General features: G+C 40.9%; 1 protein-coding gene and 1 long non-coding RNA gene across 2 annotated transcripts in view; one reads left to right on the top strand and one right to left on the bottom strand.

Annotated features, from left to right (window-relative positions):
• The window catches only part of arb2a (ARB2 cotranscriptional regulator A), a 164,326-nt gene extending 160,000 nt beyond the window's left edge, over window positions 1-4,326 (top strand). Inside the window, exon 11 of the mRNA XM_026188413.2 lies at window positions 3,389-4,326. Coding sequence (XP_026044198.2) covers window positions 3,389-3,546 — 158 coding nt within the window. The 3' untranslated portion in view covers window positions 3,547-4,326. The remainder of the gene's footprint in view (window positions 1-3,388) is intronic.
• LOC145432326 (uncharacterized) lies at window positions 783-22,437 on the bottom strand. The gene is made up of 2 exons (XR_013912615.1): window positions 22,152-22,437; window positions 783-1,557 (listed from the first exon to the last, which is right to left on the bottom strand). It is a non-coding gene; the product is annotated as an uncharacterized LOC145432326 (long non-coding RNA).
• Window positions 22,438-24,937: the final 2,500 nt, after the last annotated feature.

Raw genomic sequence — 24,937 nt, forward strand, 5'->3', positions numbered from 1 at the left:
AAATTTGTGACAATCAGAGCCGATTACCATTTGTAACAGCATGCAGCATTTGGTACGCAGGGAAGAAAGCATGGCCCATAGCTATGGAGGAATTTCCTTGTTTTCAGCTCAAAAATCTCCTCCTCTGTTCCCTTACCTCACTGCACACAAATGATAACAACTGTGTGCGTGAGTATACGTGTGTGTTTGTGCCCGCATGTGTGTATGTGTGTGTTCCATCCATGAGTAGACACTTACAATTGATGAATGTGTTTATGTGTGTGTGGCAGCATCTTGTAGCAGCGCAGAGTCAGAGGGAGATCAAACAGTCAGTCAATTACCTTGAGAGGGCTCCAGTGGCTGTGACAGAGAAGAGGAGGCCAAATATCCAGGATCAAATACTCTTCTCTGTCTGTCACATAATGAGGCAGCTTCACCAGGCTCAAACAACACACACAAAATGGTCAAACACAGGGCACTGGTCAGGCACTACATTGAAACTGCTCCATGACTGGAGCACGGAGCACATAAGGGAGCTCTCAGCACAGGACATGTTTCTGTACCGGCTCTTTGCTGCCTTACAGTGAAACAGGGAAACAGTGAAACATTGTCGTGTGTATGCGTTGCCTTACCTGTAGGTCATCATTACGTGCAATATTAATCTAAGTTTGTTTGTTTTTTCCTCCAGTGTAATTATAAACACTGTTAAAACTAAAGACAATTTTCTGTATTCCCCGTGACGATACCCAGTGTCGTGGAGCTCGACAGCATCATTATTGAAACGGCAATGAATGAAACCGTTATTGCATTTAAAACAAACTTTATTAGGCTAATGTCATTACTGTAAACTTGTTAAAATCTGTACATGCAACTTAATTGTTTCACAAGTACGAAACAGCTACACAGTGTACTTTAGTTTAAATACAGGATACAAGTTACAGTTAAAAAGGGTGAGCTCTTTGTCCATTGTACGCTGTTTTGCCAATACATAAAATCACTTCTTCATAAAGGAAAAAAAACAGTCTGCTTATCAGCTAATTGGCTGTTTATGGGTTTCCTTTACCCACAAGATACAGCCAGATGACACCATCGATTTCCACAGTTTTTAAAAGATATTACTTTGATTTGTGGTGTAGCTGACATAACTCTCGCTTGTCTTCTTCTTCTCCCTCTGTCTCTGCCTCTCTTCGCCTGGTCACTGGGGTTCCTCCTCTAAATCAGTGGTCACATCTCAGCTATGACAACATCCATTAGGTTCAACACGCTTTGGCTATTAAAGGAGGAATGGATGGAAGTTTTAAAGGCCTGTTTAAGTCTACATGAGAGTGGGTTTATATCTGTGTGTGTGTGCGAAGGTTGTCTGGGGGAGAGGATTTTATTTCAAAGCTTCTACCATATAGAAGGGGTGGAGCTTAACGCCAGAGTCACTGAAGGGCCACGGGCTTATTTGCATATCGGCACAGAGACACCCCCCTGGTGACCCTGAACTGCGATGGGATAGGGTGGAGACGCTGGCGGAATTCTGGAGTTCACCGCTAGTTCAAGATGAACTGGAAAGTGCTGCGGCATTGATCGCTTCTGCAGAAAAAAGAAAAGAGACAAAACAGAAGTAAAAATACAAGTGAGAGAGAGAACAATGAGACAGGGAGAATAGAAGAGGTGGAATAAAAAGATCACAGTGCCTCAAATTGGATATAAATGATAGATTAGAGGTGTGAGAGGGCTGTGTCTTTGTTTCCAGGGATAGGTGTTATGATGAGCCCTACACAGGTAGTGGAGTCACCGGGAGTGCTGGGTTATTGACTACCATGATTGCCAGGCCAGTAAATTTGACCCAAGGCACTGACTGCCATCTGCTTGCTATATAGCGTGCAGTGCAAACCCCTGTCTCAGAATGATCGAGAACCCCCTTATATACTCGTACGCGCAAATTACACACACACAAACATACCACTGGTACCTGGAACCCAAATTCCCTCTCAGCCCAAAACCCTATACCTGCTTACAATCATACACATAAACACACACACATGCACACACACCATCTCCATTAATGCTTCCAGGCAAGGGTCAATCTAATAAACATGGGGTCAGTGCAGTGGTCATCAGAGGGCTGTCTATGGTGTGAGAGCCTTTAAGTTGCTTCCTAATTGTATCCCGGCGGCCTTCTAGTCTAGCTTTTTATAGCTGATACGATGTGCACTGTGGGGAGAGGAGGAAGCCAGGATGGAAAGTGAAAGGCACTGAGAAAAGGAACCGAGGTAAAAAGGTATGTCTGTATATTGTAGAGATTCGATTCATTGAGAAGGGCTGTGGTTATCGACTTTTCTCTCCTGGGACCGTCTTTTTTTTTTTTCAAGCAGCTCTAAATCATTAACTGCTTTTTGTTTTTTAAATGCTCCCAGGAAAATTACAGGAAGTCATTGTAATATTGTTTCGAACAAATGTAAGTCCCTAAGAAGAAAAGGCTGCAGATGCAGAGGTGAAAATAAAGATTCACAAAAGAAAGCTCATTACAGCCACTCTTGATTTCCTCCATTCCTCTGTGTGCAAACATGTCTGAGATCCATCTATCAAAGTATGAAACCCTTAGTTTTATCTAATAACAGGCATCGGGTGAACTGCAGGACACCATTTTTCAGGTTCAGTTGCAGTCAGACGCTAACGAGAGGTGGCACAAACAAACCATTCCGTGTTACAACTAACTTGTTAGTTCTAGCTCAACTGGATGGCACAGCCAAGGTGTTCTGCCATCCAGTTGAGCTATCAAACTAAAAGGCTGGGCTGTGACACCCAAACCCTAAGGAACCTGACGCGCATGTACCAGATTTCAAGCTCCAGCGTGACCCCAACTTGGGAACTTGCTAACCTGGAGAAGGTCAGAGGGAAACCCTGCACTTCTGCCTCCCCCCGTCACTGCCAGACCACCTGATATGTTCACTAGTTATCGCTCTCCAACTTCTGTCTGGCCTTTTCTCAATTAGTCCTTTGGAACGAATGACTACCGCTCCACTGGTTTCACTTAGTGCACCCATTGTGTATATATCTAGTTTTGTTGGAAGGACCTCTTTCCATCTCCTTGGTTGTGCAGCGCTGTTGATTATCAGGTATCCGCTTGAATAACATATTAAGGCTATCCCATTGGGCTAACAGGTCATAGGCTGCCATCGTTCTCACACATAAGGGTTTAGGTCTTCACGGAGCATTGTGGGAGTTTGCGAATCTTACGAGACTAAAAATCTTATGTAATAGTGTCCGTTTCTTTTCACTTATTACGTTGCCATGGTGAGTATATAGAATGCAGAGCTTTAATTTAAATTATATTAGCACTGATCATGTGTTTCCTTTCATATAACATTACAGTCAGTAAATATCTTGGTATGCACTTGTGCTTATCTTTTCCACGCAGGCACAGAGAGGCATGAGCTGACTTCCTGGATGAGCTTCGACTCTATCTTCAGGTTCTTCAGTGAGTTCCATGCAAAAGAAGGCGAGGAGGCAGAGGAGACCTCCAACTCTGTTACCACACGCAGTGGCTCCCACAAAAACAAGCACCAAGATTTGTAGAGAACCATCAACAGTGACTCGAAACAAGAGGAGATTTGGGGAGGGCGCAGAGGTTAAAGTGCAGAAAAGGTCCTCTGATATTTTTTTTTATTTTCTCTCTCTTCCTCTGTAACCTCCTACCAGATTTCCTTCCCCACTGTTTTCCCCGAGTGTCATTTCTTCCTCCCAGCCCTTCCTGACTCTGCACACGCATAGCCTTCTTGTTGTAAGAGACAAGAGTACAGGGTCACTGTGTATACATCACAATAACGTTTTGCATTACTTCTGGTTGAGTGCAACTGTCAAAGCAATATGGGCCTGAGTGTTAGCGCTTCCCGTGGGCTGTGGCCTGGCTGCGGGTACGGGCCACAGCAGCAGAGATTAAGGTTGACAGGCGCTGTGCACAATGCGCTGTGGTGCACCTCTAATTGTCCTGACATCAGCCTGAACTGAGCTAATGCCCCGCCTGCCCTCCAGTCTGCACCGCTCAGTCTCCTCTCCATCATCCCCCCCGGTCCTAAAGCCTGGACCACTCACCCTGAAATTAGCTCATGCCGTGTGGTACATTGTGGTAAGTTTGGTATCATTTCCTGTACCGACCGCAAGTATTTTTTTTAATAAGAGTGAATACTCTTAACTCTTTTGTTTAACAGCAGTTGTTTTGATTGCTTCATGATTATTGTTTGACTCATTCACACACACATAATCAAAAAAAACTTTTAAACCTCATTTTTCTCATTCAGATTTGTGAGTGTGATTCTAAGCTGTTTGTTTTTTCTTTTCTTTTTTTTTTTTGGAATTGCAGTTATTATAATAAGAAAGACTTTTCGTAATTTCTGAAATTTGAAGGCAGTGTCTCATACAGACACTATGACTATGATTTTATTTTTTAATATTAAGCCAATATTTTCTCAGCGCATGTAAGTGAGTAAGTGTTTACTTTAGTGTATCTATGAGTTTGATTTGCAAAAGTGTGGAGAGCTTATTTCTCTGGTTATTATAAATATATATACTTTTTCCTTTTTCTCCAGTTTGATATCCTTGAAATTGATGTCTGTGGCTGATTGGATGTGATGAAACAAATAAAACAAACACAACCTGTTCTGAATATGGAAAATTCAGGACACTGAGCATATTTAAAATCATTTAAAGTCAGGCATCAAAATGGGTTCGTGAGATATCTCATTTTAACGGGAGCCAGAAGTCAGCTCACAACACTCATAAAGCCTCAATATATTGCCTTACACATGTCATGAAATCCAAGATTTCAATATTATTCTAAGCCGGAATGATATTTCCTTAGATGTTGGAGAAATGTAACATATCAGTTTTTTTCCTCGCACCAAAGTACTCTTCTTGTGTACTTAGAAGTGACAAAGTCAGCTCCCTGCTCAGCTGCACATAATCTGACTGCGTGTCTTAAACATGATCTTTTTTTCCATAAAGCTGGTATGTTTTATAAAGCACTCAAGGCTTAATGGAGTGCATTTCTAATGTGTCATGGCATTAGTAAACCCCCAAATTGCATACTAAATCATATGATACCTTAGACACACATTCTCAAACATTCCTACCCTTTTCTATCCTTTTTTAAAACAGTTTCCATTGTTAAACTTCCGCACTGAACACTGAAATCCTGCCTTTTCTGCCCACTGTGTGTATGGTTGAAGGCTTTTGTGGATTATCTTTCTGCTGTAATGAGACAAGTGCGGCTGATGGTTGCAGGCCTAATTTCCTTTTAATTTGATTTAGATCTCTCCAGGTTTCAGCAAAAGAAGTTGGCTTATTATTTGATTTGATGAGTTTCATTTCAAGATATCTTTGCTCATCTTTCTCCTTTTCAACTATGATCAGTTCATTTTTCACTCTACAATTTGTATATTGTTGCCTTAGGAATAAACAAGATTCTGCTCACTGTTTTTTTTTTTAATAATATCCAGCAAGCCATATGTGAAGGGAACTAAAGATGTAAGAGCAGCCTAAATCCAAAGCACAGTTTGGAAATAAAAGGGGAATATTTTCGCCAATTGTTCTTGAAGTCATTATTTTTTGCAGATGGTTTATTATTTGTTGCATTGGATTGAGAAACACGCCTATTTTGTTTAATCACAGCACAAGCTTTTTGGTTTTATGAAACTGAAAGTTTCCTGCCAGGTTTCTTTTTTTTTTTCTTGTTTTCTGAAATAGTTTCATTCGCTTTTGATCCATTTCAGTTTTGAAGGTCTTAATTATTTTCGACGCTTCTGCAGCACAGCAATTACTGTACTTTTACATGATTTCATTGTTGTAATAACCAATTAAAACAAAGCAAATAAACTTTAAATCTTGATTTTTAAACCGTGTGCTTCTCCTTTTTTCCTTTTCTCATTTTTCTTCTTCTTTGTTTTCTTGGAATGGACGCGCTAATCGTCCTGACTTTTTCACGGCTGGTATTGCGCACGTTACTTATTTAGAAAACCATAAGGAAAACTCCACAACGCAGACAGGCCACGACAGCTGTGAACGCGTCAAGTGATCGAGGAAAAAGTCAAGTGAAGTCACATCCGTTGTATCTACAACTTTCCAAACGTGAAATCAATACTAACCACCAAACATGCCTCTGCTACCAAACAGTCGACCACGTGTTTTGTCAGTTTTCTAAACTTTCAAAAATGTATATTTTACTATAGCTGTGCTGCTTTGTTTCTGTAGTGAAACGGGTCATAACTTTAATTGTGCATATATTTTTTAAAAAATCCTTAAAGGTAATGATATTGGAGACAGAGCGTTAAACTGAGCGATACGTGTGTCAGAGAGAAAACAAACTACAAACTGTAATGCCTTTTTTTTTTTTTTTTTTGGTCGTTAATTTAGGCAAACTGAGCCCCCTCTAACTCAGCGAGGTTTTACGGCATCATTTGTTTTCACACGGTGAAACCGATCAGGTCATTAAACGCCCCCTCAATAAATCTTTAGAAATCTTTTCCATTAACCCCCGAAACAACAAGTGGAACCAGGCGAGTCCCCCTCACACAGTGTCAGAGCGCAGATTAAAGAGAGGCATTCAATCACACACACACTCGCTCTCTCTCACTCGCGCTCTCTCACACACACACAAATGAATTAGGCTCGACTTTCCGTCTTAAATGTGTTTAGAACTTCCTCGGGATATGTATGTAACTTCACAGCTCTGCGATATTGAAAAGGCAAAACCCCACTCTCGTGTTAGCGAGAATTTTCTGAGTTTAATTAAATAACCCGCCTTCTGTCCACAGCAGTGATGTAGTGGTATCATAAATTAGGACCTCCAGTCAGTTGTCATCAAAGGCACCCGATTAATACACGTTTGGAGGAGGGGGGTTGTATTATATTTTCGACCAAGAATCAGTGCGCCTTAAGACTTAATTGTTCATAGACTGTTAAGTGTTTGGCTATTTTATAGATAATGCTGAAATATCGAAAGTTGCGAGAAAGCAGACAAACTTTCTCTCATTGGTCATTCACTTCCATGGGCGCCCCCATGACAACGACGATTTCTGTCAGTCAGTCAGTCAGTCTGGCGCTAGTTTACGCTTTTTCGGTGTTTCCTAAAAAAAAAAAAAAGGAGAATAAGTTGGACCTTGACGTTTGAAGGATTTCCAAACCAAAACCAGAAAGCCTGATTTCCTCTATCTCTTCCCTCGATAAAAGCAGGCCCAGCGTGTGAATGTATTGGTATGTCTGATTTGATTAAGCTATAAGGATTCACTTTCTCCCAGCTGGTGTCGTCAACTCGTGTAACAGACAGCTCCACACTGAATCATATCTGCAACAGGGGGAAAAAAGAAATAAAAAAAATAACATCAGCTGCGGAGCTTTAGGGTGAAATCTTGCCAAACGGGGGGTCTGTGCTGTAATGTCAGCTTTTTGGAGAGAAGGGGTGGGGACCATGACATTAAAAAAAAAGAAAAGAAAAGAAAGAAAAGTTGGGGAACCAGTGTGCTGCCACCGCCTGATATTTCAATTTTCACTTTAAGAGAGTTGTTGTCACGCTTGCTTGCTCCCGTTCCCTCTGATATGCACGCCATCCCTGCAGAAGATGAACTCTTTCCAAAGGAACCAGGCATTAGGCAAAGTTGGAATGTCACCCCTCTGACAACCCCCTTCACACACACACACACACACACACACACACACACACACACACACACACACACTCCTCCAACACTCTCCAGCGGATCACTGTCAGATCACTATTTGCATAATTATATGCTCAGCTCAGAGGAGAAAACTAACCCCCAAATTTTACGGGTCAACTAACTGCAACAATCAATGTTTTATCGGGTATACTAAGGAAAAAAAATATCTTTCACAATCATGGTAGAGGGACTCTCTTTCGCTCCATCTCGCCTCTCCTTTTATTAATTCAATTCAATTACATTATTGGCATGACTGCTTATCAGGAACAATATTTCCAATTCAGTTTCATAAATGTAAATCCACCCCTTCCCTCTCGCCGCAAATAAGAACCTCTCTCTGCCCTCTCTCTTTCCGTCTCAGGACTTGAGCAAATATATATATATTTAATCTAAACACTGGGGAAATTGGCTTAGACTTGAAGATGCATTCAAAGTTGTATTCCTTCACTTCCTTTCCCCCTATATTCTTTCTCAACTTTATATCACGTTTTTCCTCAGCTGATGGGGTTATTAATATAAGCCCAGTATACAAGAGCACAGAGTTCTTTGGCCGGTTTCGTTAGACGTCATTACATATTCATTGACTTGCAGAGAAACCATTTAATCCACTGGAAAACAACTCCTCTCCAATCGCCTCTCTGCTTAGAATCCTCATAAGGAGTCGCAGTCTGAAACAACACTTGGGGACAAAGACATCAAATTTCGGAAAGACTATAACCAAGATAAGGAAGGTGCATCACAGCTGTAAGGTGCAAAGTTTGGTCAGAAGTGTTGCATCAAGAGAGCTCCTAAAGTGAGCTGTTCTTAAAGGTTGAAGTCTCTCCCACCCACCATCCCCAAATAAACTGCAAATATTTATTTTTTAAAAATCCCCTTATAAATTGAGGATCATTTGATATGTGAGATATTAGCTATATATATTTTTTTATTATTATTCAGCAGTGCATATTTTAAGCAAAACGTTCCCAGAAAAAAATTATTAACATATAACAATTTTGAGCTTAATCGACGGACGCACATATAATATTATCCAGACTGTGCTTCTACCTGTTTTGGAGTTTCTTATGAAAAAACCCCACTAATATAACCATAATGGGTGAAAATATGCAAAGCAATTCGGCTATCCCAGCAAAATTGCAATTCCCCAGGTCATTATAAGAAAATCGGGGCTTATACAGAAGTGAAAAATGCCTTTGGAGACCAAAATCACCAAGAAGCGCAGCTACCCCTAAGTACCCACAGGAATATAACACGAATATTATCGGGACATTCTCGTGGTTATTCGTTGGTATTTTATTTTCTTGGCTTTGCTGTCTGATACTTACAAGTAGCCACTACATCAGCAGCATGGCCTAATGTGTGTGTGGTGCGTTCTCGAGGATCCTGGCATATAATACTCCGATTGTGGGACAGCTGTTGGCAGAGCCGTTTTACGGTGTTCTGTCCATTTGGCTTTAATAGCAGCTTTCAGGCGGACCGCTACTCTATCCCCTCACCGCCCCCTCAATTACACCTCCTCTGATACTTTGCTGGCCTAAAGACTCCTGCAGTAAAAGAAACACCCTCTGAAATTTAATACATTTGAAGAATGGGCACTGACTTTTAAGATTTGGGGCTATACTCTCTGATGATTTCAGGAAGGCAATGTTAGGCAAGAGGCGATGATGGAGGGAGGAAAGGAAGTATAACACAGCTCACTGGCCCTCTTTAACAGGCCACTGAAGACTTACTGGGGAAAATTGGTCATTTTGTCTTGATGAATGGCAGGCGAGATGAAGGGGCTCTAGGTGGGCCTGTGATTGGGCCTTTCTAAGAGTAAAATGCGAGTCGATATCTGATTACTTAAAAACAATGTGTATTGGCATCATAGTTTGTCAAATTATCATATGGGCAAGTGGCCGTTTTAAATTACACACGTGTTTTTTTTTCTAATGTGACATAATGACTCCCTCTATTTCCTTAGTGTATACACACCATAAAAGGGGAAGGAGAATTAATTTCCTGCTCACAGATCTCAGCCATGTTAATTCCCCCCCAAAAAAGTTTACTTACGATATACATTCGTTATTTCTCAACCAGCTGCCCGGTTTATCCTGAAGATTTAAATCCAAAGAGTGACATTAAAGTTATAAAAGAGCAAAAAATATTTGATAATAGGCTGTAAACCACACAGACCACGAATCCTTTCTTTTTTAAATGAGTTAATCTTTTATTGAAAATTATATTTGTGCCTGACTGACCTAATCTACGCGCTATCACAATAAAGGCTTTACGGAATGTGAATAACACAGTAATAACACAATATAAAACATATTTTCGATATTTAACTGAATACGGTCAAATTTAAAATACACATATAACTAAATATTATAAAATCTTCTCGGTAATCCACAATCACATCAAACAGATTTAAACCATAATATTATAGAAACAACGCTATAATTAAATATATATAATTAAAATCGAAACGGAAGTGGTTCTGCTTAAGAAGGTAAATCACAAATAATAATAATAATAATAATAATAGTAATAAAAGGGAACAACAAAAATATAAAATATTACAGTACAATAAAACAACGAGATAACGGATCAATCAAAGGAAGATTGACTGTACACTATTTTATTGCACTTAAAGCAACGAAATAATGAGGTGTTTCCTCAATCCCGTAAAGTACAACCCTCCCGGAATCAATATCGAATTTAAGGTGGTAAGATATCGATTAGATGGCGGTTAGACAAAGGGCCGTGACTTGCACTGGGAAAAAAGAGATAAATAAATAAATACAAAATAAAACGTAAAAAATTAAAATGTCTTTTAAGGAATTACCAAGACACATTTTCCTCTTTGAAAATACATTTCTCACATATCTTGAACAGTTATCTGACGGTGTCAAATAAGCTCATTTTTCCATATGAAGTTTGGCCTGCTCAGTAAATGTTGCATATTTTAATATTTCTTAAATTAGCACAAAATAATTCAATGCAACGGAACTAGAAAATTACATGGAGCATTTTCTTCATGCACATATATTTTTAAATCTTTCTATGTGAACTAGTTTCAAAGAGAAAAAAAGTCAATCTAGACTGAAAGCTTTGACAAAAGTTATGGTGGATCAAAAGAAGAAGAAAGCAAACAACTATTTTTATAACTTCTACCCTAAACTTGCCGACCGTCTGCTCTCTTTTGGGTTTAAATTCTCTGAGAGAAAAAAAAAAGAGTGCAAGGCGATATTAAATCACACATTATAGATGAGTTTCATCATGTGGACGCAGCCCTCCGAGGATAAACACGGCAATGCGTGGGGTAAGAATAAGATCCAAGTTATTATTACTGAGGGAGCGTCCTTTCACTGGCAGCACCCTGCATCCTCATTACATCCACCCCAAAAAGAGATGAAGGTCTAAATGAAGTTATTGCCATCCAATGAACTCAAATTAGCCGGGCCACACCATGATAGACAGCTGGGAAAAGGGTAGGGGGAAGGAGGAGGACGGGTGGGAGGTGGAAGGTGGGGGGTAGAGGGGGGTGGGCTTGGAGGAAATATAGGTGCTTGGATTCGGCAGGTGTATGTTTTTATGTGCATTTTGGGGTTCGCGGGGCCCCTTAAGTGAAGCTGGGTTCATTTTGAATCTGAGTGCTTAACTGAGTTAATATACTTGTGTTATTAAAGGGCCTGCAGTCACCTTGCAGCCTGCTCTGTGATGCCTAACCCCTTCTTTCTATCCCGACGGCTTAGACTCTGTTCCCATCTATTGCGTTTCTTTATCAGCCATTCAAATATAACGTTTCTCTCCCTCTCCCTCCGTCCACAATCTCTCCATCCGGTTGAATAGCTTCCTTTCTTGTCGCTAAGGTCCTCATTGTGTGTGCTACCTGAGTCAGCAGGGAGGATGAAAAGGGGGAGAGTTTGACGGAGGGAAGGGGTAGTTTGACATGCAGGGAGGGAGACAGAGGCGATGATAGGCGAGGGGGTGGGGGCTGTGAGGAGCTGAGTGAATTTACCTGTTCCTCCGGTGGCGAGCTGTGTGTGTGTGTGTGTGTGTGTGTGTGTGTGTGATAGTGAGTGTGAAGTTAACAGCACAGCGGCCATCTAGACTTTATTGCTGTTTATCCCCGCAGCAAAAGCTGTCAGGGGGTGACAGATTGGCAGCATCTCTAATCAGTGCCCTCTTCCCTCTTCTTTGAGATCCCCCCTCAACTCCGACACACTTTTGATCTTTCACAAATAGACGGATAATGCATAGCCCATAATACACTTGCAGGCTAGATAAAGTCCAAGATTTCACTTTTTGTCCGAAGACAGCGAAGATTCGCGCCTTTAATTATTTAGTATTCAGTGAAATGCAATGAGCTGTCGTAAATATAAAAATATATAATAAAATAATAATAATAAAAATAAGCAGAGTAGAATTGCCAACACATGCAACGTTAGTTTCAAACAATTATTAATGAGATGAACTCATAGCAAAACCTGCAATTTGCAGTTTAGATTATAAAACCAACAACAAAAAACATGCAGTGTTTTTTTAAATTTCGTACCCAGTGGGATCTAAGAAATGAATCACTGCTTATTTCAGAAAAATATTATGCAAAAGAATATTTTACAGTATTGCAACGTTTTTTAATGTAAAAACTATAAAAGAGAGTGTTCTTTTTTGAGTTCGTATGCATCAAAAACACAGTTTAAACATCTCATTCTTTGAATTTGTGAAGATGGAAGCATATTATTTTTGTCTTGGCTAAACCTTTTTGCTGACAGTTATCATCAGTGGGGGAAAAAGCACTTCATCCAGAAATATAAGCTTGACTTAAAACTTTTATTTCCCTCTTTCTCTCTTTGTGTGCGTGTGTGTGTGTGTGTGTGTGTGTGTGTGTGTGTGCGGCTGAGCGCGCGCGTGTGTTCTGTTAATAATCCTCGGTATTCCTCTCAATGATAAATAAAGACTGTCAAATAAATGGGTTGAAAAAAAATATTATGATATCCAACCTCATCCCAGTCCCATGCAGGGCCCGCAGAATAGTACTGGACCTAAAGCTATATTTCACTTAGAGCCTTCAATGGGATTGGTGCTTATCTCGCCAACACAGCGCTGCTGACCTGTAGGCTGCTGCATCAGAGGTGTGTGTTTGTGTTGAGGTGTTGACCTGTCAGGGGGGACTTGTTAGGACTTTAACTCCGACTGCTGGTGGCGGTCTCCAGACATCCGGGGGTGGCATCGATTTGAAACTTGTCCTGTCTAATTTGATGATAACATCCAGCCTGCCCCGCCGCAGTACCATGGACAGCGCACTGTCTTGACCTTGCCTTGCTATCAAATTACCCCCGTCTGGGCCACAGTGGGAGTTTACTATAGGCTGAGAGAGAGAGAGAGAGAGAAAGAGAGAGAGAGAGAGAGGGAGAGAGAGAGAGAGAGAGCGAGAGAGAGAGAGAGAGAGAGAAAGAGAGAGAGATTTTGTTTCTTTTTTTTTTTACCAAAGACAAATCTTTTCTGAAGCCAGTGCTTACACTCTGTAGCACTGTGGTAGAGGATCAACATCAAGAGGATGATGACGGTTTACACTGACTACCTATGTAAACCACACACAGTGACACTTAAGCACACTTTATTTTATGTTTTCTCACGGGATTCAACCTTCCCTACATTACTTCCCTCACTTTAAGACTCTATTCTTCGATTTCAAACAGGTCACATTCATCGCAATGATCCTAAACATAAAAAAGTTTTCCAGCAACTAGAAAAGGAAGTGGTGAAGTGTTTTTTCCGTTCTTTTTTTTTAAACCCCAAATAGTTGCCATGGTGAAATATAAAATGTTCGTTTAAAAAATGGCTGAAATTAATAAATGAGGGTGCATTCACATTGTTATGAAGGCGTATTTGCATGTTTATTACTGCATAACTGAAGCTTAGGCAGTGGGATTTTTTCTCTTGTAAAGGTTTGTTGCACGTGTAACTTTTTTCTTTATTACTGGGTGATGAAGACATGAAAGAGCAGCATGTTTTTAAAGCCTGTGATATATTATGAATATGAAATCTTAACCTGTAAACTTAAAGTAACTTAGGCCATTGTGTGTTTATATATAAATATATGGGATCTGATAAAGATTCTTATTTAAGTTTATCAAATATTTTATAGGATCGATCAGAGCATGTTCTGCAGACTGGAGCAAAGCAGAGTTAATATATATATATTAAAAACAGAAGTATGAAAACAGACGATGGAAGTCATTCCTTGCAATAGCTTACAGAGAAAGCACCAATTCCCCACGCGCCATTCAGGCTTGAAGTCAAACCCAACAGAATACGTACAGTATGTGGATGTCTGGTGAACAAACGTGGGCATCGGTGCATGAAACTAGATGCTAAGCAAATATTTTTGCTTTTATATTTTGCAAATCTTCTCATAGTAGTTACACCCTATCAGGTGGTGCACATACTGTGGTAACAAGTTGATTTGGGACCCAGAATGTCTAAAGTTTGAGAGAGAGCCCAAGGCACTGACTGGGGGTGGATTTACTGGTGGAGAAAGAGAGAGCGAGTGTGTGTGAGCGAGAGAGAGCGAGGGGCTGTTTGATGGAGCTCTACAGCTTTGAGACAGCTTGTTAATTAAAACCCCAAGAGATGAAGCTCTGCAGCCACCGTCCATATCAGAGCACTGCTAACTATACTGACAGCAAGTTACTTAACAAGCATGCGCCTCAATCCCATACCTTTTTATCACAGGCAAGCAGTGAGTTATTTTAATTCGTTAAAATCCCACTGTGGTGGTGAAATATCGTGTTTTCTTCTTAAGAAATTATGACAAACCATCGTATTCTCTGTCATTCCAGGGATAGAGCCCAAATGTCTGCTTATGCGTCAAAATCCGCACATACCAGCTTAAATGTGGCAAATTCGATTAAGGAAGGAGAGAAAGAGATGTCATACAATGAATGACTTAGTCTAGACATAGGTTCTGTGGTATTAAAATCTTAGCTTTCTATTCGGGAATTAGAAATATTTCTAAAATCTAAGTAGCCTGCAATTTCACAGAGGCAGACAGGCCTTAGTGCAGATACAAAGAGGTAACATTCAGTTACAACAAAGAGGCTACTGTGTGTGCGTGCGTGTGTTTTCTTTTCCCGTGAATGCGTTTTCTGGTCTCGTTTTCTGATCAATTTCAATCGAGGTCATCATTGGCTTTGTCCCCATGCATTATTCCACCTTAATTGAACTCGCAGCCCGCCCTTTGCCTGCGGGATCTCTGAGCTATTTCAATTCTATATGCAGGTTTGAAATGATGGCTTGTTAAGTCGTGGAAAACAAATACCAAGAGAGCCTTACTCAAACACTCAAAATGTATAACGGGCCTGTGCCTATTGTTCAAAAAAAATGCTGCTTCCTTCTCTTCCCCTCTGCTTGCTAATAATGTGGAGGCTAGCTCATGTAAATAGCAGTAAAGACGATGGGTTTGAAGGAAACGGGGTGAAATCCGACTGGGTTTGAGTCCTCCGAGGGGCTGCAGGTGGGGAGCCCCCCTCATACAGTATACAAGCGAGCCTGCTGTGCCACACCACCCAGGATCCAACGGGGGAGGAAGTGTGAGTGTGTGTGAGTTGGGGATGGAGTCGAGAACAAATGGATAATACAGCTCAATCAGCCATGAAACCTTGCCTGTGGTCAGTGTTCTTTAAAGCAGAGGGACCAAGTGAGCTCCGGCTTCGGCAACTTCTGTGCCCATGCCCACAAGTTTGTGGTGTGTGTGTGTGTGTGTGTGTGTGTGTGTGTGTGTGTGTGTGTGTGTGTGTGTGTGTGTGTGTGTGTGTGTGTGTGTGTGTGTGTGTGTGTGTTTTGTGAAAGCCACCCTGTCGTCATCCACTTTATTTCATGGGGAAGGAGGTTACTGAGCTACTCAGACAGTGAAATATATCAATCTTTTTTCCTCATCAAAGTGTACAGTTAAATTATTTTTTAAAAATACAAGTTTTAATTTTTTTTAAAGAACTTAATCGAAAAAATAATCCAAGTTTGTTGACTCAGCTGACTCCAAACATAATACTGGAGTTCATTTTGTATCTTAACCGTCTTCATGTGAGGAGCAAATGAAGTCACAGGAAGGGGGGAAAAAGCCAAAACCATGACTCACAGCCCACATGGGCTGCACTTGCACTGTGTTCATCTTCAGCCACATAAGAAGAAATCTATTTTCTGGATTCCTCGTGTGATCTGTTGACAACTTGAAAGATGGTTAAAATTCACGTTTTATAAAAACTTCGTTTTAATTATATTTATAATCCAATTCGTAATCTCAGAATAATAATATCTCAACGCCAACCGACAAGAAGAGCCAACTTGTTTTTTCAAAATAAAATATTTGCGTTTCAGTGCAACAGTGTGTGATTCTTTGTCGCTGACTGTCGCATTAAGACCCCTGCACCTGATCTGTTTGTAGCTGGTCTGGGGCCACGGCGCTTTTTAAGACAGCTGTAAAAGGCTCTCAAAGTCTCCAGCACATTCATCAACGTCAGACACCGACAAGCCGCTATTTAGTGAAAGTGTAACTGCAGCAGTATATCTTAGAGCAGAGTGGACCACTCAGCAAACACAACAATGGACCCCTTTCCTTGCTAATAACCAATCCAAAATTGCTTGAAGTCTGACAGACGACCGCGAATAAACAAATAAAATAAAATAAAAATAAAATAAACGCCAAATTAGATTCAAATAAATTTTCATTTATTTTATTTTTTACAGGCTAATAAAGTGTTCTTTGTTTTGGATTACTGCACTTGAAACGCCATTTCTTATAGACATGACGTGCCATTATCGTTAATAGATTTTCCTCATGGCCAAAATATTGATATTTCTGCTGTGTGTGAGTCCCAGTCCAACTTTACTGTTACATCCTTTGATTCTGCGTGTTTCTCTTTATTTAAATTTAAAGTGAAATCGTTAAAATATTTAAAGGCTTTCTATAGTGTTCATTATAATTTAAAACTTAATTGGAATACATGTTCTGCAATGCTGCATTTCTGAAACAAACAATTATTAAAAGATCAAATGCTGTATGACAGTCTGAGTTATTATCAGTTTCCACTGCAATTAAATGCATTACTGATCGCTGGTTTTAATCGATGTGTCCCCACAGCTGTAAAAAAAATGTTGGTCGACACAGGGTAATGTAATTGGAAAAGTCTGTATCTGAACACAGCGGTGGAATATGCTTTAAAGTCGTTTTCAGCTGCGAAAATGTTTGGTTTAAAAAAATTGTCACGGGAAAGCTGCTCGGCTGCTCGCCGTGCACTGTGGGCTGAGAGCAGAGCTGAGGAGAGAGTGAGAGAGGGGGTATGAGGCGTTTCTTGTGCCAGAGGGTCCCACAACGCAGAGCGCCATCTAGCAAACTAAGGTAGAAACAATGACACCGTGGAAGGGTCTGCGAGAGGGAGGCTGCCTTTACGCAGACAGCACACAGGGGCGCAGAGGGACGCCACAACAAAGCACCGCGGTTTAGCGCTCTCAGACACTCCAAACAAGTTTACTGCTTGTACACGAGTGAGACACTACTCAACCAAAATTCATTTATTACTGTTACTGTAGCGTGTGCCGCTTTTTACTTCTCCACCGAATCCAACTTTATTGGACATCGGAGGGTTCAAGGTGGCAAACCAGCAGATCAGTGGTCAAACTCAAAATCGGAGAACTTTTTTATTTATTTATTTCAAAGAACTGCTATTTGTCCCACTTGACAAACTTACTGATACTATCACTCTTAACCTCAATCGCAACATTTTACTCGGGATGTGTATTTGTACCAAAAGAAAAATAATACATCTTCTGCCGAGGGTTTAGTTAGGAATCAGTTTTATGTATGCGGAGGGAAGGAAAGAAAGAGATTCCCTATTACTGCTCGGTGGTATTAAGAGGTTGGTCTTTCGGCACATTAAAAGCGAGAAAAAGCAGAACCTTGTGAGTAAAATGGTCAGTAATATGCTCCTATGGTACGACCCACCCAATCATCTTCACCGCAGCCATTATTTCATATACAAAGACAGAACTAAGTCGTGTTCCCTTAACATCATTGCTGATAATGATGGCGCAGTAATAGCAATAGCAGTTATAGCCACATACAGTATAAGCAGCAATAATGATGAGGAATAATGATAGCAGCGTTAAAAGCTTGATCGCGAGTGTGGGTACACGCTCTATTAGCGCAGCAATCAATGCAGAGCTATATATCTAAAGTGATCAAGCTTCACTGTTCTTCATTCAAACAGCGGCCCCTTGTCACCTGAGTCCACAATAGGTGTATACATATAAATATATATATAAAAATAAAGAAATGCATAGGCGATGTAAACAAAGCACTCTAGAGTAATAGTACATCTCTAAAAGCTCAATCAACCTATTATAAAGTGTTTTAATTTGTGGAAAAATCTATAAAAATAAATAATTTTGACTCTCCATTTTTAACATGATCTCGAAGTATAAAACTACTTTTTAAATTATTTATATTAGCGTAGGTGTATGTATGATGATGCTGTACATCCTTTGTAGTGAAACAGAGGTTTAGACTGCATGGGCACAAAATATATATATATATATCTCTCTCTCTCTATATATATATATGTATATTTCAACAGTTGATTCTGTTGAAATATACCGCGCACATACCATTATATTCCGCTTTTTTCTTTTTGCCTCACAAGTAAATCCTTGAAATTCTGCACTATTACCAAAATTGTAGCATAGAGCCTAGTAATCAGAAAATTATAGGCTTGCTCCATAGCAAAGCCCTATTTTGGTGCTATAAAGAACCATCTCAGAAAAGGTTTTCTATCTCTTCAGCATTATGGTGCTGTAAACAAGCCCGCGAGGTTACGTGAAATACTCCATATCAGCTGCATTAAAAAGGGGCTTTCTGATAACCACTCTGGCTTCTTTATTTCTAATTCATTCAGTATTTTATTTGCACAAATCAAAGGAAAGCACTAAAAGGAGAACCTTGGAGACGACTTTCTTTATACACCTAAACCTCTAAGATCTACTTTTCAGTCCTCGTGTTTTATTTTCTGCTGCGCGTTCTGCAGGCCATGCCATAGCATTGAGACCCCACTTTATATACCCGCCTCCTGCGTGGAAAGGAAAGAGTGAAGATGTGACGGGGCGTATTTGAAGTATGACGAGCTTTGTGGTCCACTTCTTTTCACTCCCTTGCCTCAAATATACGCCCGCTTTCAAATAAGCCTCTTTGGCAACCCCATGCCGACCCCCTCCCAGCACACACACCCCCTGCCACCTTAACATGAATGGGCGACTGACCTTTAGGGCCGTGTCCACTCTGCGGTCCAGTTTTATCCAAATAAGCCTTCTCCCCCCACCCTGCCTCATATGGTGCCAGCAATTCTTTACTGATATCATCAGCGGATGCAAATGAATTTGGACGGGGCGGGGGGCGCGGGAGTGGAGGGGGGGTAGTGTTGGTGATGTAGTCATGGACAAAATACCACACTGACTGCAGAATGCTGCATGTGGAGAGATGGGAATATTGAATACCCGGCCACCAGAACCATCCCAATTCAATATTGCAGGAAAAAAACACATTCCTATTCCAGAAATCTTGGCTGTAAAATACCACCAAGAAAATCGCCATTCAAATGAGATGCGTTTATTTCTGCATGGCCTTTGAAGAGAAGAGAGGGGTCGTGTCACTCAAACGAAGGAAAGGGCCACTACGTTATAACCACCCCGCCACCCCCTCTTCTTCTTTTCCTTTTTTTTTTTTTTTAACTCTCCTCTCGCTCAGACCGACCCCCACTTGTCCCCACACATGCGCGCGCACAGACACACACGTACACATAGCAAGCTGGCTTTGGGGGCGACATAGAGGCTAGATTAGAGCTTTACTTCTTTAACAAGGGAGAGGGGGCACTTCTATAATCACAGCGGCGGTATGTGGGGCCACAAAGAGTTTGCAACCACAGGGCGACTGGTCTTCTGTAGAGTGGTCCAAGCCGTGGGCAAGCCAGGAAAAAAACGCTCTATCCAGCGTATTACTAGGATCAAAACGCAGTGGTTATAGTGCGTGAAGAGGTTATTAACCCTCAGAGCACAGCAGAAGACCACTTCTAAATCTCCAAAACAGCATAACCCTAGCATAACCTGATTTAAGACAATTCACCACGTTAACATGACCAGAACGAAGTGCGAAGTAATTATTTAGTTTGTGTAGAGACAGAAATGCATCCCTTGTTGACGATTTGGAGTGTGTTTCTGCACGCCTGCTGGCATCCTCGCTCTCCCCTAAGCACAGCAGTGTAACGTGGACATACAAATTTGATGGATGGTGCTGAGTAAGATGGAAAAAAAGGCATGTATTTATCAACAAGCCTCTGAGGTGGCCGGGAGAGAGAGAGAGAAAGAGATCCAAACAGAGACTTAAGGAAGTCAATGGGAAACCTTACCACTGTCAGGAGCGGTTCCCAGTGGCATACATGAAAAATACCCTTCAATGCTTCGTTTCAGTTAATCATAATAGACCTACAGCAGCCTCTCTGAGCAATCCAGGTGAACACCGACAGCAACAATATGAGCTGGTGCAGCTTTGACAGTTAAACAGTCTATAACGGATAGATAGATAGATAGATAGATAGATAGATAGATAGATAGATAGATAGATAGATAGATAGATAGATAGATAGATAGATAGATAGATAGATAGATAGATAGATAGATAGATAGATAGATAGATAGATAGATAGATAGATAGATAGATAGATAGATAGATGATTTATGATTTCATGATTCGAAATGTGCTTTGTTCAGTTCAGATAATGTGTTTATGATTATATTATCACTCAAAAAAAACAAACATTGGAATTATTCCACAGCAGACACACTTGCGTTCATCATGCCATACTAAACTTAATGTGGTAATGCAATATATATAAACAAATTTTGTATTTTTACACAAACCCTTGGCAAGTGTATTTCGCACGTGTTTCAGTTGAGACGCTGGATATCTGCTAAAAAGCTTGCCAATTTATTGTCAGTGGATAATATAGCAAGGGAGCACAGAGAGTATAGGCTTAGTGGATTATATCTTTACACGCATTATTCTGCTTGAGTGACTGGCTGAAAAAAAAAAAAAAAAACAGGGGTGAACAGGGGAGTATTTGAAGAGTGTGTTTAATGAGATTTTTGTGTTTTATTTCCCCCTTTCCCTAATAGTAGAAAGTCACGTGCGAAAAATAAATAAATAAATAAAATAAATAAATAAGAAAGAAAAAAACTTCACCATTTTTTTGTAGACGAATTTAATTTCTTTTTGAAATTTTCATTTATGCATATAATGCGGGGGAAGTGGGTCACCAATAAATTCTGTCCCAGCGCTGATGTAATTGCAACAAAATGCTGCTGAGTAAAAATTGAGGAGCTCGCTGACTGCGGTGGCACAGTCACTCACCATCTGGAGTGTATTATAAAGAGAAGCCGTAAATATTGCTGAAAAGCCCAGGCGTTATCAGGTATGTAAGCCCGGGCCTTGCTGCACGGCCTCCCATATGTTGACATAATCAGACTGTTGGGATGTCTATTAAAACGTATCTGAATTTAATAAATGAACACAGTAATTAAATTCAATTTGTTTGTGCAGGTCTCCCAATGATTCCCACTGCTGGTATGTTTACATTTTTGGAGTAGTGGATTATGATGGGATGAGATGCTGCATGGCTCACGGGATGTTATTCTGGTGCTGATATTGCTGTTATGTTTGGAGCAGAAGCAACAGGTTGGCAGGTTTCACTTCAAACTTTCCTCCAAATTTCCCCTGAAAACTTAGCGGCTCATTGTTACACAGCCCCCCATCAATCATGATCAGTTGTCTTTGTCTTTTTGTAAAAGGCATATCTTTGCCAGGGAGAAATATGCACACATCTTCTCAGACATGACAGAAGGAGTTGGGAGTTCATGAGCTGAAACGCTCTGCTACATCCGAATCAAGCGTTCTCCCTTCAAAACCAAGCATTTCCTTTCAGACCATCCGGGTTTCCTTTTTTTCTTCCCTGGTAGTGGTTTATTCCACACGCGTAAACGCCACCATTCGCGCAAACAAGGGTTCATATACTGTACACACGCGGCACACCAGTGAGCAAGCCTGCACTTTGTAGTTTAATGCCAATTTTTTTTATTCATTTCTTGGTCATGACAAGCCTTTACACATGCGTGTATACGGACCCACACAAACATAGACAAACGTCCATCCTCTTTCACTTTTTACGGATATATACATCCCTCCTCCCCTTTCTCTCAGACTTCTCTCTCTCTTTCTCGCTCACTCCCCCTGGCTTTATCCGTTTCAGTCCGAGGAACACACACGAACACTGAGCAAAAGGGACACGCACACACACAGACACACAGACACTCAAAGGAAAGCGAGAGAGGAGGAGATGAATTGACAGAGGGAGAGAGAGAGAGCGTCAAAATGAACCTTACTTTTCTTCTTTTGCTTTTTCTGCCATGAATCTTCATCCATCCGTCGTTGACAGAGCTTGACTTGATCCAACCACTTCTTCCTCAGTGCTAAAAAAAGTCCGTAGTAGTGCGCTTTAATTAATATATTTCTGGGCTGTGTCCCGAACCCAGAAGCTTTAGAGAAGGAAGAGGAGTGCAGATTGAGACATATTGAGCCCGCTTTAAAAGGATCATTTCATCATGTGGGAGGTTGGGACACACAAAGTTTGGACCCGTGACTGGCATTCCGGAGAGACATGCATATTTTAAAACAACAAAGCAAGACAGAGACCGGGGGCCCCGGGGTGGGTGGGGAGAAAACTTGGAAAGAAGTTACTATCAGATGAACAGCTGTCATTGTTGGGCAAGACTTGAGCCCATATTAAGATATAGCCATTTGGGGAGTGAAAAAAAGAAAAAAAGAAAAAAAAGCCCACTTGTCCAAATTGTTTCAATGACAGTCTCCATATTACCTTTTGAATGTGAAATATTTGGTTTGAATTTACTCGTTAATAAATACATGTAATTTCTGTCAAACTTAAACCCAAGCTATTTGTAAATTATTTCTATACTATAATTAAAAACCAGCACAACTTTTCAACCTTCGCCTATTTTTCATTTGTTTCTCTTCCTTCATGTTAATTTTATCCACACATCATGGAGCAGTCGTAAATAACAACCTTCACAGAAAACTGTTTTACAGACGTTTTAAGGCTGAAAAAAGTGGTCCCACATTAAACCCAAACATCTAAATCATTATGGAGAAACATCCAGCTAAAATCGGAATGGAAATAAAAAATAATAATATCACAGTAAAGCACGTAGTGTCTAGATTTAAAATAAATAAATAAATAAAATCCTAAAATGTCTAAATCGTGGCAGTTAAAGTTGCAATTTAAAACGTCTCCCACTTTTATTTTGTCAAGTCACACACAATTGTATCTCTCTCAAGTAAAGCCAGTGTGCTTAGCGCTGTCACTTCTGCACAGCTTTTACAACATCACCCCCCTCTTTTATTCTCTGCTTTACTAGAAGGTTTTCTCTCTTGTGCAAGGGGTCCATTCGTGCAAAAGGAGTGGAGAGGGCATAAATAAAAATGTGTTGGCTGTGACGAGAGATCTGTCCGCTGGAAATGAAGGGCCAGGGGAAGAAGACAAAGGGGGGAAATGTATGCAGTGGTGTAGAGCTGGATATCTCTGTTAGTTGTCAGCGTTTAGTCCATGGCTGTGGAATGCTAATGAGTGAGGTCTCTCTCCCTTTCTCTCTCCCTTTCTCTCCTTCTTTTTCCTCAACCCACCACCCCCCACTCTCTCAGGGAGAAAAAGCGGATCGATAGCTGACCCGATGGTTTTGGCCAATGCTTTATTTATCTGGCCAGGCAATGATATTATCAGCCTTGAACGTTATATACAGCAAACGTCTTCCTAAATCAACACAAAGGGATCCGCTTACACAGCGATCGGGGCTTTTTCACAATCACCTCTCTCCCTCGGCCAGCGGCGCACGCACACACGCGTAAGTTACGTTGGTAGATGCACGCTTTTACGCACAAGCGGGCAAGGAGCGAACCCGCACGCATACATACACAAACACCTCACAATTATACGTGAAAATCCGAACATTTGCCTACAAGCGCAGATGACACAGTCTTGACAAACACTGGAGCGCACACGCGCGTGCGTGCAAGCAGGGAGGCGCCCCCTTCTGTCACATTCACAACTAGGCATACTCTATACCCCGAAGGGCTGGATTTGATCCATGGCTTAAAGGTTGCCTATGTGGTCTGCGGACAGATCTCAGAGCAACACACTGTAATCACACGATATGCCCCTCTCCACTGACCGTGCACTCTGAACACAGCTAGAATCTCGGACTGTTTGCAGAGATACAGCAAACATGTCACGGGAATCATTTTCATTTCGGACATTCGTCCTCACTGCGTGCTCTCAGCCATTTTGCAAGTTTATTTCAATGTGCCTGGTAGACCCGGTGAAGCACTTGTTGTCCCGTGTTGTCGCCATTTTTTATGCACGAGACAGTGTGAGAAATAAGCCGTGTCACACTTCAGAGTCTTCTCCCCCCCCCCCCCCCCCCCCCCCCCACCCCAAATCTCCCACCAGTACGAGCAGCCGCTGTTTTAGAAATTGTTACTGTCTCAAACAACAGTATTTGTCAAATGTGACCGGGAGAAGCCGGGCTACTATAAGTGAAATGTAGTGACGTGTGACGCCAATAGGACATTTCCACTGCTGCATAAAACCACTGGTTTGCATTGAGGGTTTTGGAGAAATAGGCTCGCTGACAACTTAGGATAATAAATGTTTCGCTTTCAGACAGATATCTCAAACGTGAAATCGCACCCAGCTGCTTGTGTAAAGCAAACAAATAGCCCCCCGTGTTAGGAGTCCTCCACTTGTGGTTTGATGAATGAAACCAGACAAAGGTAAATGGTTATTTAACTCATTTCGTAGTAACACTTTGGTAACCGGAGTTTCCGAAATTACAGAGTCACAAATGGAGCTTAAAGTGTACAACACATCTATCTCCTTTACCCAACGCAGCTAGGGTCTAATCTGACGGTGCGTTTAGTTTTCTCTTATTGCTCCTTTATGCTTTTCATTTTTTTAAACTTTCATTTAATTAATACTAATGCTGTCATCACATCAGGACATAAGACATTTGGTGATAAACGGCTGATTGTAAAATAAAGAAAACATTACTGTTGTTTAACGCGTATTATCTTAGTAATTGAAGTGTTACGTAATATA

Source organism: Astatotilapia calliptera, chromosome 12 (assembly GCF_964374335.1).
Source record: "Astatotilapia calliptera chromosome 12, fAstCal68.1, whole genome shotgun sequence".
In the NCBI taxonomy this organism is placed as follows: domain Eukaryota; kingdom Metazoa; phylum Chordata; class Actinopteri; order Cichliformes; family Cichlidae; genus Astatotilapia; species Astatotilapia calliptera.